Source organism: Bos taurus, chromosome 10 (genome assembly GCF_002263795.3).
Source record: "Bos taurus isolate L1 Dominette 01449 registration number 42190680 breed Hereford chromosome 10, ARS-UCD2.0, whole genome shotgun sequence".
In the NCBI taxonomy this organism is placed as follows: domain Eukaryota; kingdom Metazoa; phylum Chordata; class Mammalia; order Artiodactyla; family Bovidae; genus Bos; species Bos taurus.
Window position 1 is genome coordinate 92198676 of NC_037337.1, and position 15271 is coordinate 92213946.

Below are 15271 nucleotides of genomic sequence, written 5' to 3' on the forward strand. Positions count from 1 at the left end.
CGCCAGGCCTCCCTGACCATCACCAACTCCCAGAATTCACTCAGACTCACATCCATCGAGTCAGTGATGCCATCCAGCCATCTCATCCTCTGTTATCCCCTTCTCCTCCTGCCCACAATCCCTCCCAGCATCAGAGTCTTTTCCAATGAGTCAACTCCTCGCATGAGGTGGCCAAAGTACTGGAGTTTCAGCCTCAGCATCATTCCCTCCAAAGAAATCCCAGGGCTGATCTCCTTCAGAATGGACTGGTTGGATCTCCTTGCAGTCCAAGGGACTCTCAAGAGTCTTCTCCAACACCACAGTTCAAAAGCATCATTTCTTCGGCGCTCAGCTTTCTTCACAGTCCAACTCTCACATCCATACAGGACCACAGGAAAACCATACCCTTGACAAGACGGATCTTTGTTGGCAAAGTAATGTCTCTGCTTTTGAATAGGCTATCTAGGTTGGTCATAACTTTCCTTCCAAGGAGTAAGTGTCTTTTAATTTCATGGCTGCAGTCACCATCTGTAGTGATTTTGGAGCCCAGAAAAATAAAGTCTGACACTGTTTCCACTCTTTCCCCATCTATTTCCCATGAAGTGATGGGACCGGATGCCATGATCTTCGTTTTCTGAATGTTGAGTTTTAAGCCAACTTTTCCACTCTCCTCTTTCACTTTTCTTAGGAGGCTTTTGAGTTCCTCTTCACTTTCTGCCATAAGGGTGGTGTCATCTGCATATCTGAGGTTATTGATATTTCTCCCGGCAATCTTGATTCCAGCTTGTGTTTCTTCCAGTCCAGCATTTCTCATGATGTACTCTGCATATAAGTTAAATAAGCAGGGTGATAACATACAGCCTTGACGTATTCCTTTTCCTATTTGGAACCAGTCTGTTGTTCCGTGTCCAGTTCTAACTGTTGCTTCCTGACCTGCATACAGATTTCTCAATAGGCAGGTCAGGTGGTCTGGTATTCCCATCTCTTTCAGAATTTTCCACAGTTTATTGTGATCCACACAGTCAAAGGCTTTGGCTTAGTCAATAAAGCAGAAATAGATGCTTTTCTGGAACTCTCTTGCTTTTTCAATGATCCAGAGGATGTTGGCAATTTGATCTCTGGTTCCTCTGCCTTTTCTTTTTTTTTTTTTCTCTGCCTTTTCTAAAACCAGCTTGAACATCTGGAAGTTCACAGTTCACATATTGCTGAAGCCTGGCTTGGAGAATTTTGAGCATTGCTTTACTAGTGTGTGAGATGAGTGCAATTGTGCGGTAGTTTGAGCATTGTTTAGCATTGCCTTTGGGATTGGAATGAAAACTGACCTTTTCCAGTCCTGTGGCCACTGCTGAGTTTTCCAAATTTGCTGGCATATTGAGTGCAGCACTTTCACAGCATCATCTTCCAGGATTTGAAATAGCTCAACTGGAATTCCATCACCTCCACTAGCTTTGTTCGTAGTGATGCTTTCTAAGGCCCTCTTGACTTCACATTCCAGGATGTCTAGCTCTAGGTCAGTGATCACACCATTGTGATTATCTGGGTCGTGAAGATCTTTTTTGTACAGTTCTTCTGTGTATTCTTGCCACCTCTTCTTAATATCTTGTGCTTCTGTTAGGTCCATACCATTTCTGTCCTTTATCGAGCCCATCTTTGCATGAAATGTCCCCTTGGTATCTCTAATTTTCTTGAAGAGATCTCTAGTATTTCCCATTCGGTTGTTTTCCTCTATTTCTTTGCATTGATCACTGAGGAAGGCTTTCTTATCTCTTCTTGCTATTCTTTGGAACTCTGCATTCAGATGCTTATATCTTTCCTTTTCTCCTTTGCTTTTTGCTTCTCTTCTTTTCACAGCTATTTATAAGGCCTCCCCAGACAGCCATTTTGCTTTTTTGCATTTCTTTTCCATGGGGATGGTCTTGATCCCTGTCTCCGGTACAATGTCACGAACCTCATTCCATAGTTCATCGGGCACTCTATCTATCAGATCTAGGCCCTTAAATCTATTTCTCACTTCCACTGTATAATCATAAGGGATTTGATCTAGGTCATACCTGAATGGTCTGATGGTTTTCCCTACTTTCTTCAATTTAAGTCTGAATTTGGTAATAAGGAGTTCATGATCTGAGCCACAGTCAGCTCCTGGTCTTGTTTTTGTTTGTAATGGCCCCAAATTTGAGATAACTTAAATATCTATCACAAAATGTTAAAATAACTGCAGTATATCCATACAATGCAATACTAAGGACCAATAAACATGAACAAACTACAAGTTCATGACATACCACCCAAAAATATCACAATCGTGATCAGCAAAAGTCAGACACACACACACACACACAAATGCCTACATGGTTCCATTTATATAAACAGCTAAAACATGCAAAATTAATCTATGGATTCAAAAGTCAAAATCATGGTCAGAAAAGGAGAAATTATGATTGGGAGGGGAAATAAAGAGGCTTTTTATGCACTGACAATGTTCTGTTTTCTAGATCTGGGTTGTGGTTTCATGACTGTGCTTACCTTGTAAAGATTCACCAAGCTATACACTAATAAGTGCACTTTCCTGTAAGTACATTATACCTCCAAACTTTTTAAACTAAAAATAAGAGAAATTAAGTTGTTATCTTTGAAAACAGAGCATATCCATCTCTTAGCATATGTGGCCAATAAATTCAAACTTCAAAATAAGTTCAGCATATTATGTAAGAACCTGTACACATAGTAACATCTGGAAAAAAATTACAACTACAGAAAAATTATCTGCTTTTATTAGGAACCTCTTAATTTCAATAAAACAAGAAAAGAAAATTTTGCCACTATTCTCAAAGTCTTTGTGGTAAATGAGTGAATTAATACACAGTGCTCCTGAAATGGATAAGTTTGCAACTGAACAGTTTAGTGACCATTTCAACTGATAACTTTTTCTCCAGAAAAAAGAAAAAAAAAAAACAACTTGATGATGCAAAGAAATGGACACCGTATATACTTCATTTTTAATCTTAATTCCAGCAAGAATAGTGATTTCACAAAAAGAAATCACTGAATAATGAGTGTCAACAATCTGAGTTTGAAATAAAACTCAAGATTAGGGCTTTTTTTTTTTTTCAGTCAGCACCATGTCAAACAAAAAACAGAGCAAGGAGGCCTTTGCAGTAGTGGTGACCACATGCTTCTGGGAGATGACTTAAAAATACTTCACAGAGTGCTACAGAGTCACTACCAAAAATTCTGTATTTCTCAAATATCATTTAATAAAAGCACAACATCACTGAGTCAATAAAATTTAAAATATCTTTAAAATATTCATAACCAAACTCTAAAAATTAATTCTATCTTTAACATAATACCACTATAAATATTTCAAGCCTCAATGCCTAAAATTCATGAATATTTTAGACAAAATGGTATATAGTACACAAAAAGTTAAAATCTACTATACTGATTGTGATTATGACCAGCTCAATTACCCTAGCACCTGAGTATGAAATAAAACTTTCTATGAACAAGGAGATCTCACCACATCTTGTTTTTGGGCTTCATTAAGTTTTTCAGTCAATTCTTCCAAAGCCCTTCTTGTTGCAGCATCCGACCTAGGCAAACAAACAAACAACAACAACAACAAAAATTTTAAGTCAGCTATTTGAGAAAATATACATAATTCATGATACTTACAATATCACAATATGTTATTACATAATGCTCTGCTGCAGTGGGTCTCAGAGGTGAGTACACATATGAAACACCTGGAGGACGTGTTACACAGACTCTGTCAGGAGATCTGCATTGGAGCCCAAGAAGGCATTCCTACAGATTCCTAGGTGATGCTGATACTGCCCGTCTGGAGACTACATTCTGAGAAATAATGCTATACTACATCATCACCTTCACTTAAAAAAAAAAAAAAAAAAAGACTATAATTCTCAATTTAAATGAAGAAGAATGAAAGAGGTAAGGAGGACAAAACTCTCGATCTCACATCCTCTCCAGCAATTCATCATCAAATTACATCTGAGGTTACTGTACAAACTCTGTCCCCACTGATTTATCTCCCATTACCTTTTTCCCATCAAATTAATAACACACATGACAAATAATCGACTAGTACAGGAAACTTACAAAGAAAAGCAGAGACCTTCCTCTCTCACATTTATCTGGTTCCAATCCCCGCTGGCAACCATGCTCGCCTAATACATTTTAATTACTTTGCTGGTTACCGCCATCATTTTCAACTCTAGATATTTTCAACTCTGTTTTGAAATATTTAACTCACTAACACTGCCCTCCAATTTGAGATAAATTTATTACTATTTTCAGTTCTTTTATTAGTCACCTGTATAACCTACTTAATATATTTATGCCCATTCTGAACTACTTCACTATAGAGAATTAATCCTTTCTCCTTACATTCTATCATGCTCGCATTTTAGTCAGCTTCCTACCCGGATCACTAACTTCCCTGCGCTTTTGCTTTTTCTACTTTCCCACTATTTTTTGACCTTATTAACACATCACTGATATTTTTCTCCCACTTATTACTGAATCATCTTTTAAGAATCTATGCCATTCTTCCTAACTACATTCATCTCAAAGGCTACTTATTTCCTGCTCTAATTCAGTGATTAATTCCTGGACCTGCTATATGGCTATCATGCTGGGAATTACTTTCACTGAAGTCCTTGGTAAGTTTTATTATTTCTTACAACCTATATCTTCCTTTTTCTTAATGGTCATTTTATTTCATTTGTATGCCCTTAGTAATTCCTCAGAAAGAAGCTATCTTAAGTGATAGACTTCCTTCACTGTACTTCTTTCTGGGCTTTTGTGGTTCCATGTGCTGCTGGATTTCCCATCCCTGACTAGCTCTTGCCCTCAGGCCAGCTCTTCTTTTTATATGACTTCTAAATATTGGAACTCCTAGGACTCCCGTCCTTGATGCTCTCCCTACAGTTTCCCTCTGGATATCATCCATTATCATAGTTCCAAATACCACTTCCATATGCTGACCACTCGTAAATTTCTCTAATGGAGACTTTTCCTTGGGGTTCCAGAGTAAATGTCTGGCTGCATTTCCTACATTTCCACTTGGATGTCTCACAGGTATCTGAAATCTAATGTATCCAAGGTCAAACTCTGAGTTTCTATGCCTCACTTAACCCTGGGCTTCCCTGGTGGCTTAGACGGTAAAGAATCTGCCTGCAATGCAGGAGATCAGGGACCCAATCCCTGGGTTGGAAAGATCCCCTGGAGAAGGGAATGGCAACCCACTCTAGTATTCTTGCCTGGAGAATCCCATGGACAGAGGAGCCTGGTGGGCTACAGTCCTTGGAGTCACAAAATAGTCGGACATGACTGAGCAGCTAACACTTTCACCTACCCTACCAGTCTTCCATATTTCAAAATGAGGAAAACAATAATTACCACTTCAATAAAATTGTTTTAAGAAATAAACCTAAATCTACCTGACATGAAATAAGTGTGCAATACTATTTACTGGTGGCAGTAGTAATAAGCTAACAGTAAGGTCTTTAATTATTACTAAATGTCCTGCCTTCCTTATAGAGAAGAAGAAAAGTTACACAGACTACCGTTGATATTCATAGATTTAACCTTTATAGCTTGACTCTTTTTGCTATAGCAACATAAAACTGGCATGTGGAATGATTTCATTAGCTAGAATAGGAATTAGCAAGGGAATTTGGTAAATGAATTTCAATTAACCTTTTTCTCCCTAATCATTGCTGTATACAGATTGTGACTTTTACAATGGGATAAAATGTTCCTGGAAAACTATGGCCTCTAGATAGCCAGTGGGAATTTGCTGTATGATGCAGGGAGCTCAAATTCAACTGCAAAAACTGGACAGATGTAAACAACTGGCCTTTGAAGATTTCAACTGAAAGATAAAATGTCTGATTCTACAACGACTCATGTCCACTGATGAATTCTACATTATGTTTGCTCCAGTGTCGGTCAGCTGGTCTCGGGCTCTCTCTCCAATGCACTGGGTTAGCCAAAAAGTTCATTTGAGTTTTTCCATAAAATACTACAGAGAAACCCAAATGAACATTTTAGCTAACCCAATATTTGCATATTTACCTCTTTACTAATATCTAACAACATCTCTTTCCATAATGCCAGCATTCCATTGTAACAAAATGTTTTTAAAAGTATGAAATTAACTTCTCTAATACTGAGTCATGATATATTGCAAATTCAAAGGGTCTTGAACTGTTCTATTAGTATACTTTAAAATATGAGTATAAAAACACAGTATTTTTTTTGTAAACTCTTGTAAACATGTCAACTAGAGAACCTGTTTTATTCTTCTAACAATTAATTCCTCAACAAAAATCATTTTCAGCTTTTACCGGCTTCTTCTGGCAAGTTCCCGGTTGAAATCATCTCCAAGGCGAACTTGTTCACTGCTGAGGTCTCGGAGGGACTGATGAAAAGCATGAAACTAAAAAAAGCAAAGCAAAGTCATCTATTTAGGAGTCTCTTGAATTCTTCCATGAAGATTCATTGAAAGTAAGAGAGGAGAACTTGTTCTTTGCAACAATACACAAATTTTTATAATGTTATCAAGACATAATAAAACAAATGTCTGTTCTAAAAGATACAAAATATTCTTTCCCAAAGAAAAGTTTTTAAAACCATATGTAACATTAACCATTACATGCAATATTTCACTCTTGACAAACACTCTAGAAAAGTGGTTCAGAAACTTTTTCTGTAAACAGTACAGTAGCAAATATTTCAGGCTCTCGGGCTAAATGGCATCTGTCACAATGACTCAACTCTGCCATTACAGCACCGAAGTAGCCATTAAACACATGAGCGTGACTGTGCTACAGTAAAGTTTCATTCAACTAGACCATGTGCTCAGTGTGCCAACCCATGTTGCCAAGAAAGCCTTGCCCACATGCACCAGGACCCAAGGACAAGAATGTGTGGCGCAGCACTGTTCATGGTGGAAACACTGAAAACAAAAGTCCGTTAAGAATGGAATGGAGACAAACTGCAATATAGTCTTCCAGTGGAGCATCACACAGCACTGAAAATGAAATGATCAAAGCTAGCTACACTTCAAAATCAAAACATCAAGTGAAAAAGGCAAGTCAGAAAATACATACTGCATTATTCCACCTATATAAACCTTAATGCAGGCAATACTAAGTAAGATACAAGTAGTAAAAATGGTATTTAAACAAATCAAGAGAATGATTAATATAGAAAGCCCTTGGGGAAGCAAGGAGTGTTAAGAGGTTTCGGGTGTACTATAATCCTCTATTTCTTGGTCTGGGTGGTGGTTACATGGATTTTTTATATTATTGTACTTTTAATGGTAAATAGGTATGCTATACACATATGTGTAGGCTATACTTTATAACAAATAAGTAAGCTATGCAGACTTGCAGAAATACCAAATTGATTCTTTCAACAAACGTACACTGAGCAGATAATGAGTGCCAGAAACTGTGCTGGGGTAAAAATGGCTCAGAATTTATATAAGAAACAGATATGTAAACAGAAGCACAAATACGGCACTGGGGCACTGGGAAAGTACACAGTCACATGGAGCTACAGGTCGTCTAAGACACGGACTGAAACAAGGCAGAACCAGAGAAAGGAGCAGAGCTAACACAGCAGACGAGCAATAGACCATTCACTGAGGTTTTGCCATCAGGATTTTCCAGTTTTGCAAAGCAGAATCCAAGGGACCCATCTTTGACCCCTCCTTTACACTCATTTCCACCCTTCCCAAATGGTCATCTGATTTCAAGATCTTTCATTTTATCCACCAAATAGTTTTTAAATCTACAGCCCTCTTTCCAACTCCATCTACTGCCGGGAGCCGGCGTGAGGAGCTCCACCCGTGGCAAAGGTCATGAGGAAGGAGGCTCGGCATACGCAAAGGCGGGATCGAGCCTCAGGAGTCCCCCTGGATATTTTCGAGCATTTACCCCCAAAAACCAGAGTCTGCCTACTTTACTGCTTTGTGCTCTCACCTCTGACTTTACTGGGGGCTGTCCCCCACCACCATCTCGCTCTCTCTGATAAAGAGTTAACTTACAGCTCCAGTTAATAAGTTCCTGGGCATTAGGAGTGTTTAAATCCAAACCCCTCAGATAGCTCTCTAACTGGCCTGACAAGTTTACCTGGACTCCTACAGCTATGCATACGATTGTTTACAGTCTCTCAGCCTCGAGAGGCACGGGAAGTTTAAGATATTCAAATAGCTTAGAGCCTCTCGGAGAGTTAGAAACTGTCAGAATAAAACTAGTAAAAGATTTCATTGATGAGCCAATGCTTGCTGCCAAGTTTTCCTCATCCCCTGTATTGTATCCTTGGAAGTGTATTAATTAATATAGTTGGTATGTAGAAAAAATAAGTAGTGGCCTTGGTGTTAGCAACTTTAGACCCTTAAGGTAATAAATTCTTTCCTTTGTTGTAAACCCACTGCACTTCTGCCCGGGCTTCTAAGACCCACTAGAGAAGGTGCCTAAGGTGGGGCACCTTCCGCTATTCGAGAGGGCGCCTGCAGCCTCTGTGGTCAGAGCTAACCTGATGTCACAGGTTATATTGATTTTCTGCGTAAACCAAGCTACTCAGCCTCTTTTCTCCACTGAATTTTCCTACTGAGCTATCCTCATTCTACTACTCTTTATATCTTTGATGAATATTTAAATAAAGCTATTGTATCCAGTGAACTCGCCGAAGCTGTCTCCCCTTCGAACTCCCTGGATCAGCCGGGGCTGGACCTCGGCAATCTACCTTCATCCAAGTGACCATCGGCTCAGAACACAGTGGCATCCTTCCTACTGGTTGGTCCACACTGACTTCATTTTCTACACTAGAGCCAGGGTGATTTCTTTAAAGTTATTGCCACCCTCTTACATGGCTGTGCACAGTATCAGTTTCATACTTTACCCACATGGCCTTCTATAAACTACATATAGCTGCTCTCTTCCCTCCTGCCAAGCTATTGGTTGTACCTCAAATGACTCTTAATCAACTTTCAGATCTCAGCTTAATCAGCCTTTCTTTGGGAAGGCTTTCCCAATTGGAATAAGTCCCTCTACAGAACACTCCCACAACCCTAGGCTTTTTTCTGTTATAGCATACATCTCAGATCATAATTTTGGGTGTATTTATATACTTTTTGATTAGTATCTAGCTCCCCCTCTAAATTGTAAGCTCCATGAAAAGGCAAGGTTTTTTGCTCATCACTGTTTCCAAGTATAAGCACTGTCCCAGGACAGAAGCACTAAATAAAAAAAAAATGAAAGAGTAATGTTAGGATATTGTTCTCTGCTCTAGGTTTAATCACATAATCAACACTACTAGTCAATTGCAACTACCAAAAATTAATAGTCAAGGAAAAGTTTCTACAAGGTGTCTTCTAAAGGACTTAGTCCTTTTATCTTTTTATCTTATGCTATAATAAGCACAAAATACAAACAAGTATCCTAACAAACTGTGAGCTCTCAATCTTAAAACTACCAAAGATGTCAAAGTCAACAGTATCTGCTCAGTTCAGTTCAGTGGCTCAGTCGTGTCCGACTCTTTGCGATCCCCATGAATCGCAGCACACCAGGCCTCCCTGTCCATTACCAACTCCCAGAGTTCACTCAAACTCATGTCCATCGAGTCAGTGATGCCATCCAGCCATCTCATCCTCTGTCATCCCCTTCTCCTCCTGCCCCCAATCCCTGCCAGCAGCAGGGTCTTTTCCAATGAGTCAACTCTTCGCATGAGGTGGCCAAAGTATTGGAGTTTCAGCTTCAGCATCAGTTCTTCCAATGAACACCCAGGACTGATCTCCTTTAGGATGGACTGGTTGGATCTCCTTGCAGTCCAAGGGACTTTCAAGAGTCTTCTCCAACAACACAGTTCAAAAGCATCAATTCTTCAGCGCTCAGCTTTCTTCACAGTCCAACTCTCACATCCATACATGACTACTGGAAAAAATATAGCCTTGACTAAATGGACCTTTATTGGCAAAGTAGTATCTCTGCTTTTGAATATGCTATCTAGGTTTGTCATAACTTTCCTTCCAAGGAGTAAGCGTCTTTTAATTTCACGGCTACAGTTACCATCTGCAGTGATTTTGGAGCCCAAAAAAATAAAGTCTGACACTGTTTCCACTGTTTCCCCATCTATTTCCCATGCAGTGATGGGACCAGATGCCATGATCTTCCTTTTCTGAATGTTGAGCTTTAAGCCAACTTTTTCACTCTCCTCTGTCACTTTCATCAAGAGGCTTTTTAGTTCCTCTTCACTTTCTGCCGTAAGGGTGGTGTCATCTGCATATCTGAGGTTATTGATATTTCTCCCAGCAATCTTGATTCCAGCTAGTGCTTCTTCCAGCCCAGCATTTCTCATCATGCAGTCTGCATATAAGTTAAATAAGCAGGGTGACAATATACAATATACAGCCTTGACGTAGTCCTTTTCCTTTTTGGAACCAGTCTGTTGCTCCTAGCCATTATTAATTTAGCAACCCAAAGCAATAACAACAAAAACTTTCAGATCTTGCAGAGAAGTTTAAAGCAAAAAAAGTATATCCAGAGAACTAATACTTTCAAAATCTTTCATGAATACATAGAGAAAGTTTAGAATTTCTGCTTCATAGAAGGTGGCTCCATCAACGATTCAACAATAAGAAAAAAATTATGAAAAATATCAATAGGCTAACCACATAAAGCCTAATTTGCTCATAGTAAACTAAACTAAGCAAATTAGAAAGTAGCTGACATAGCAGAGCTTCCAGAATGAGCCACCTGAGCAAGGGAACAAAACAAAATATAATCCTCCATAACAAAGCTCAAAATAAATGTATGATGGTAATCAACAGACTGAAAATAAAATAGTTTACTTCGTTAAAAAAATCAGTACATAGTTAGTGACGATCAAACAGTTAAAACACAGCCACAAAATTCAAGTGTTAGTCATTTAAACAGAAATAGGAAGAATACAGACTACAGAATGGGAACAAAGTACCTGGCCCACGTCATCAGTCTCCGGAACAAATCGGACACCAGTTTTGGACCTATTTCGTTTAACACCCTGTTGATCCCCATAGTCCTTGAGAGGTGAGGTAGGCGGAAAACGGTAGCTCTCTTTACAGAAGAAAGAAAAGAGAAAGGATTAAAAAAGTAAGAAGCAACAATCTAAACTTTCACTCAGGAAATACGTAACAGACCTGGATATGCACATGTGCCCTTAACCCACACTATTTCCCACAGACAATCACAAACAAATCTTGCTGTGGCCGTAACATTCCACAAAATTGGCACTTATGTTGCTCTTAAAGCCGATAAAATGAAAACTGAAGTGACCTGAAAATAGAACATATCAAAAATTCTAACTGGCTATAATTTTCAAGGAAGCAATAGAATATTTTCTCTTACATAAAAACAGTAAGTTGCTATAAAAATAACTTCTATGATTCCCCAAAATAATACTAAAAAAACAGAAATTTTCAAACAACAAATTATCTAAAATCTGAATGGTGTTTACAAATCAGTATAAATGAACTAAACTACATAAGGAAAAATAGCCAACTGTGATTTTTAGTCATTATCATGACCAGTAACAATATTAACAGTGCAAGCTACTAAAGTTCACTCTAATTGCCTCTCTTCACTGCAAACTTTTACAAGTTTTCGCTATTCAAACATGAACCTCAGAGCTGTAGGAAAGGATGTGTATGCTCAGTCGCTCAGCTGTCTCCGACAACTTGAGACCCCATGGACTGTAACCCACCAGGCTCCTCTGTCCATGGGATTTTCCAGGCAAGAATACTGGAGTGGGTTGCCACTTATAGCAAAGTATAAGTAAGGTTAATTACAGGCAAACTCAGCGTTACCACCTTTTGTGCAGCCACTGAAATCTAGCTGCACAGAAAAGCTACAACTCCCCTGTTCTTACCACTGTCACGGGGCATTTCATAATGAGACATCTGAAGAACTATGAAGCCAAGAGAAGACTTACAATCCAGAAAGTACACCACACAGAAAATCCTATTTGTGTTTCTTTTGACTGGAGGCAGACAATTAAATCAAAGTTTTGTCAGGTAAAGCTTTACATGGTCTACAGAGCCTGAGAAGAACCAAAGTAACAGACTCAGAATATCAAAGTCCCATTGAACATGTTTCAAAATATTCACTGTAAAACTTTGTATCTTCTAGCACCTTATTTGTAGGATTTTAAATATGGGTTACATTTGTCTAAATACTACATGTCCTCAATATGTACTTCAGGAAGATTTTTAAGACAAAGAAAAGAAAGAAAAAGTTTTGAGAACATCTGAAAAATTTACCTGTCACAGTGACACCATCGAGGTCACTTGTACTCAGACTTGTAACAGAAATACTTCTCCCTCCTGAGTTTCTCGACAACCGTTGACTCCGCAGTTGGCCTATTGATTGTTCCAAGCTTTCTTTTAACTAAATTAAAGAATATAACGAAAGGAGATTTATTCTTCTTAAACTTCTAAATACAAATACCCTACAGATTTTTAAAGCTATTTCTGAACTACTGGTGTTCCTAAAGAGAATTTATATCACAGAAAATTCTGAACTAAATTATGTCAATAGAAATATAAAAACAGTAAACATAAATATTTTAAGAGCCAACTCTAATGTGGTTTTAAATACCATCTGTCCCTACCTATTCCATCTTTGTATTACCAGAATACAAAAGACATGTCTACTAACTGAGGGTTTACAAAATCAGATGGATGTTCCACCCATGCTTAGAAACATAAAAAGGCCAACATCTGAAAAAGAGAAAGTTTTCTTCCGTTCTAAACACTCCCTCAGAAGCCCCAGATCTGTAACAAACAGGAAAATGAACAGTTGTCAAGAGTGACTGCCGTTATGAAAAAATGTGCACTGCCCAACTCTGCACCAGAACATCTCTTTCACTCATTCAAAGACTTCAAATCCCAGAAAACTACGTGGTCAGATGTTAGACTATTAGTACGAACTAGGATCACAGTTGTCCAAATGCTCTCTTCAGACCAGCAGAGAGTTAACCAGCAGGGGAAATAAGATGGCATCTTTTTAGACCTAAAGAGCTACGACAAACAAAAACACACTTAATACTGAGAATAACATCCAGAGCTTTACAGAGCTATCGACCTAAAAAGAGGATTCAACTAAAATCTGAAGGAAAAAGACTAAACCTAAGGAAGATCCACATCCCATGAATTGCTGAGAAACTTCTGGTCCAGGCATTTTAGCCAACGGTGAATAAAAAAATAATATTCATAAAAATAATGTATGAATCCAGAAAACAAGTTATCTATAACTCTTTAAAGAGAATGTCAAAATAAAACAAGTGATGGAAAGGAAAGGGCTTCCCAAATCCAGCCAAAATTAAAGGTAGAACATCACTTATGGAGGGATAAGTTGGTTTCCTTGAGAAACTGTGCAGAAAGAAAGTAGCTTCGGCTGAAGGAAGAGTACAGCTGAAACAGAATATGAGTCACAAATGAGCAAATCCTTTTCCATTTTGCTTGTTCGGCTATAGCTCTTCTGGAGAATCAAGGTTAAAATAGCCTGGATTAAAAGGAACAGTCCTAGAATTTCAAGAATGTATTTGTATTGCCACTCTCATTTCTGGAAAAAAAAAAAAGATAAAGCTAGTATTTCCATACCCTCTGCTCCCTGCTTCTCTACACTGGGGTGTGTACGACACCATCCTGCCTGAACATTCACCAGTTCAAGGGCCCAGACTATCAATCCAGGGAAATATACTGATGAAGCCTGGGAGAACTAAGGTCTACCTGGAGAGTAATTAACACACATATAAAATGAAACTAAGTTTAACATACAGGTAGATGAGAGGTCTTACATAGAGAACTTAGAATAGCGTATCAGTAATCCAGGACAAGAATAAAATTGTACAATGTTAAAATGAAAAACTTCAAATCCAAATTATGATACGAAAAAAGGAACTGAAAAGGTAAAATGTCTTTAGATCACACAAATTAGTGACGGAATCAGTTCTACCAAGGTTTCCTGTGTTTATTATCTGTATCTTTACAAGCTAAGCCTGATGTCAGTATCCTCTTTTTTCATAGCTTATTTTTTTTAATTGAAGTAAAGTTGATTATATTTTTGGAAGCAGAATCAGCTGACATTTCTAATCACTGCATCTTTTGGAAGGTAACCTGCCTTTTATAGCTCTGGCTGTCTTTAAGATTTTTCTCTTTGACTTTGAGTGTCAATAGTTTTACAATGATATGACTATGTGTAGTCTTATTTGTGGTTATTCCACTTCTGACTCATAGAGAAAATGGAATCTGTAACCTGATGTCTTTCATGTGTTGTAAGTCTTCAGTCACGTCTCCTCATTTCTCCTGCCCCTTTCTTTCCGGCCCCCTTCCCTTCTCCTCTTCCTCTCCAACCAGCTGCATTCAAGTGATACCATTTTAACAAATCCCATGGGTCATCCATGCTCTCCTCTCCTCCTTTCATTTCCCCATTTTTCTTTTTGAATATATTTTGCTGGTCTATCTCTCAATTTATTAATTCTCTCTTCAACTGTATACAAGCCACTACTTAATCCATCTGTTGATGTTTTCTTTTTCCTAATTTACTTGTTTGCTTATTTTAGTTATATTTTTCAGTTTCCATTAATTTTTTTCTGGTTACACCAAGTCGTAGTTGGGTACACAGGACCTCTGATCTTTGCTGCAGCATGCAGGATCTCCATGTGAGGCATGAGGGACCTTTAGTCACAGCATGTGGGATCTAGTCCTCTGAGCAGGGATTGAACTCAGGCCCTCTACATTGAGAATATGGAGTCTTGGCCACTTAACTATCAGGGAAATCCTTGTGATTTTCATTTGATTTTTTGTCTTTTAGAGTTTTCAATTCTATGTCAACATTCTCAATTTCTTGAACAGGTTAATCATAGTTATCTTATAGTTCATTACAGGTCCTCTTTTTCCCTTGCTTTTCAGTCATCTCTTGCACTTTCTTATGCCTGAGTATTTTTTAATCATGTGACAGACACAAGAAAAACTGTGGAGTTAATTTAAAGCTCTGGATTGATGACACCTTCTGTCAGAAGGGATTTGGTTCTGCTTCTATCAGAGAATCAGCCTAGGTCACCAGGAAACCCAAAGCGCCTTAATTTGTTAGAACTGAGATGGCCAAAGAATTGATGCTTTTGAACTGTGGTGTTGGAGAAGACTCTTGAGAGTCCCTTGGACTGCAAGGAGATCCAACCAGTCCATCCTAAAGGAGATCAGTCCTGGGTGTTCATTGGAAGG

General features: G+C 38.4%; 1 protein-coding gene across 11 annotated transcripts in view; it reads right to left on the reverse strand.

The window, feature by feature from the left end:
* Nucleotides 1–15271, reverse strand: part of CEP128 (centrosomal protein 128) — a 480417-nt gene that overhangs the window by 423046 nt on the left and 42100 nt on the right. For all 11 annotated transcript variants that reach the window (XM_059890961.1, XM_059890959.1, XM_059890957.1 and 8 more), the window contains 4 exons: nucleotides 12308–12434; nucleotides 10987–11105; nucleotides 6351–6442; nucleotides 3500–3572 (listed from right to left, as the gene is read on the reverse strand). In XM_059890961.1, coding sequence (XP_059746944.1) covers nucleotides 3500–3572; nucleotides 6351–6442; nucleotides 10987–11105; nucleotides 12308–12434 — 411 coding nt within the window. The remainder of the gene's footprint in view (nucleotides 1–3499; nucleotides 3573–6350; nucleotides 6443–10986; nucleotides 11106–12307; nucleotides 12435–15271) is intronic.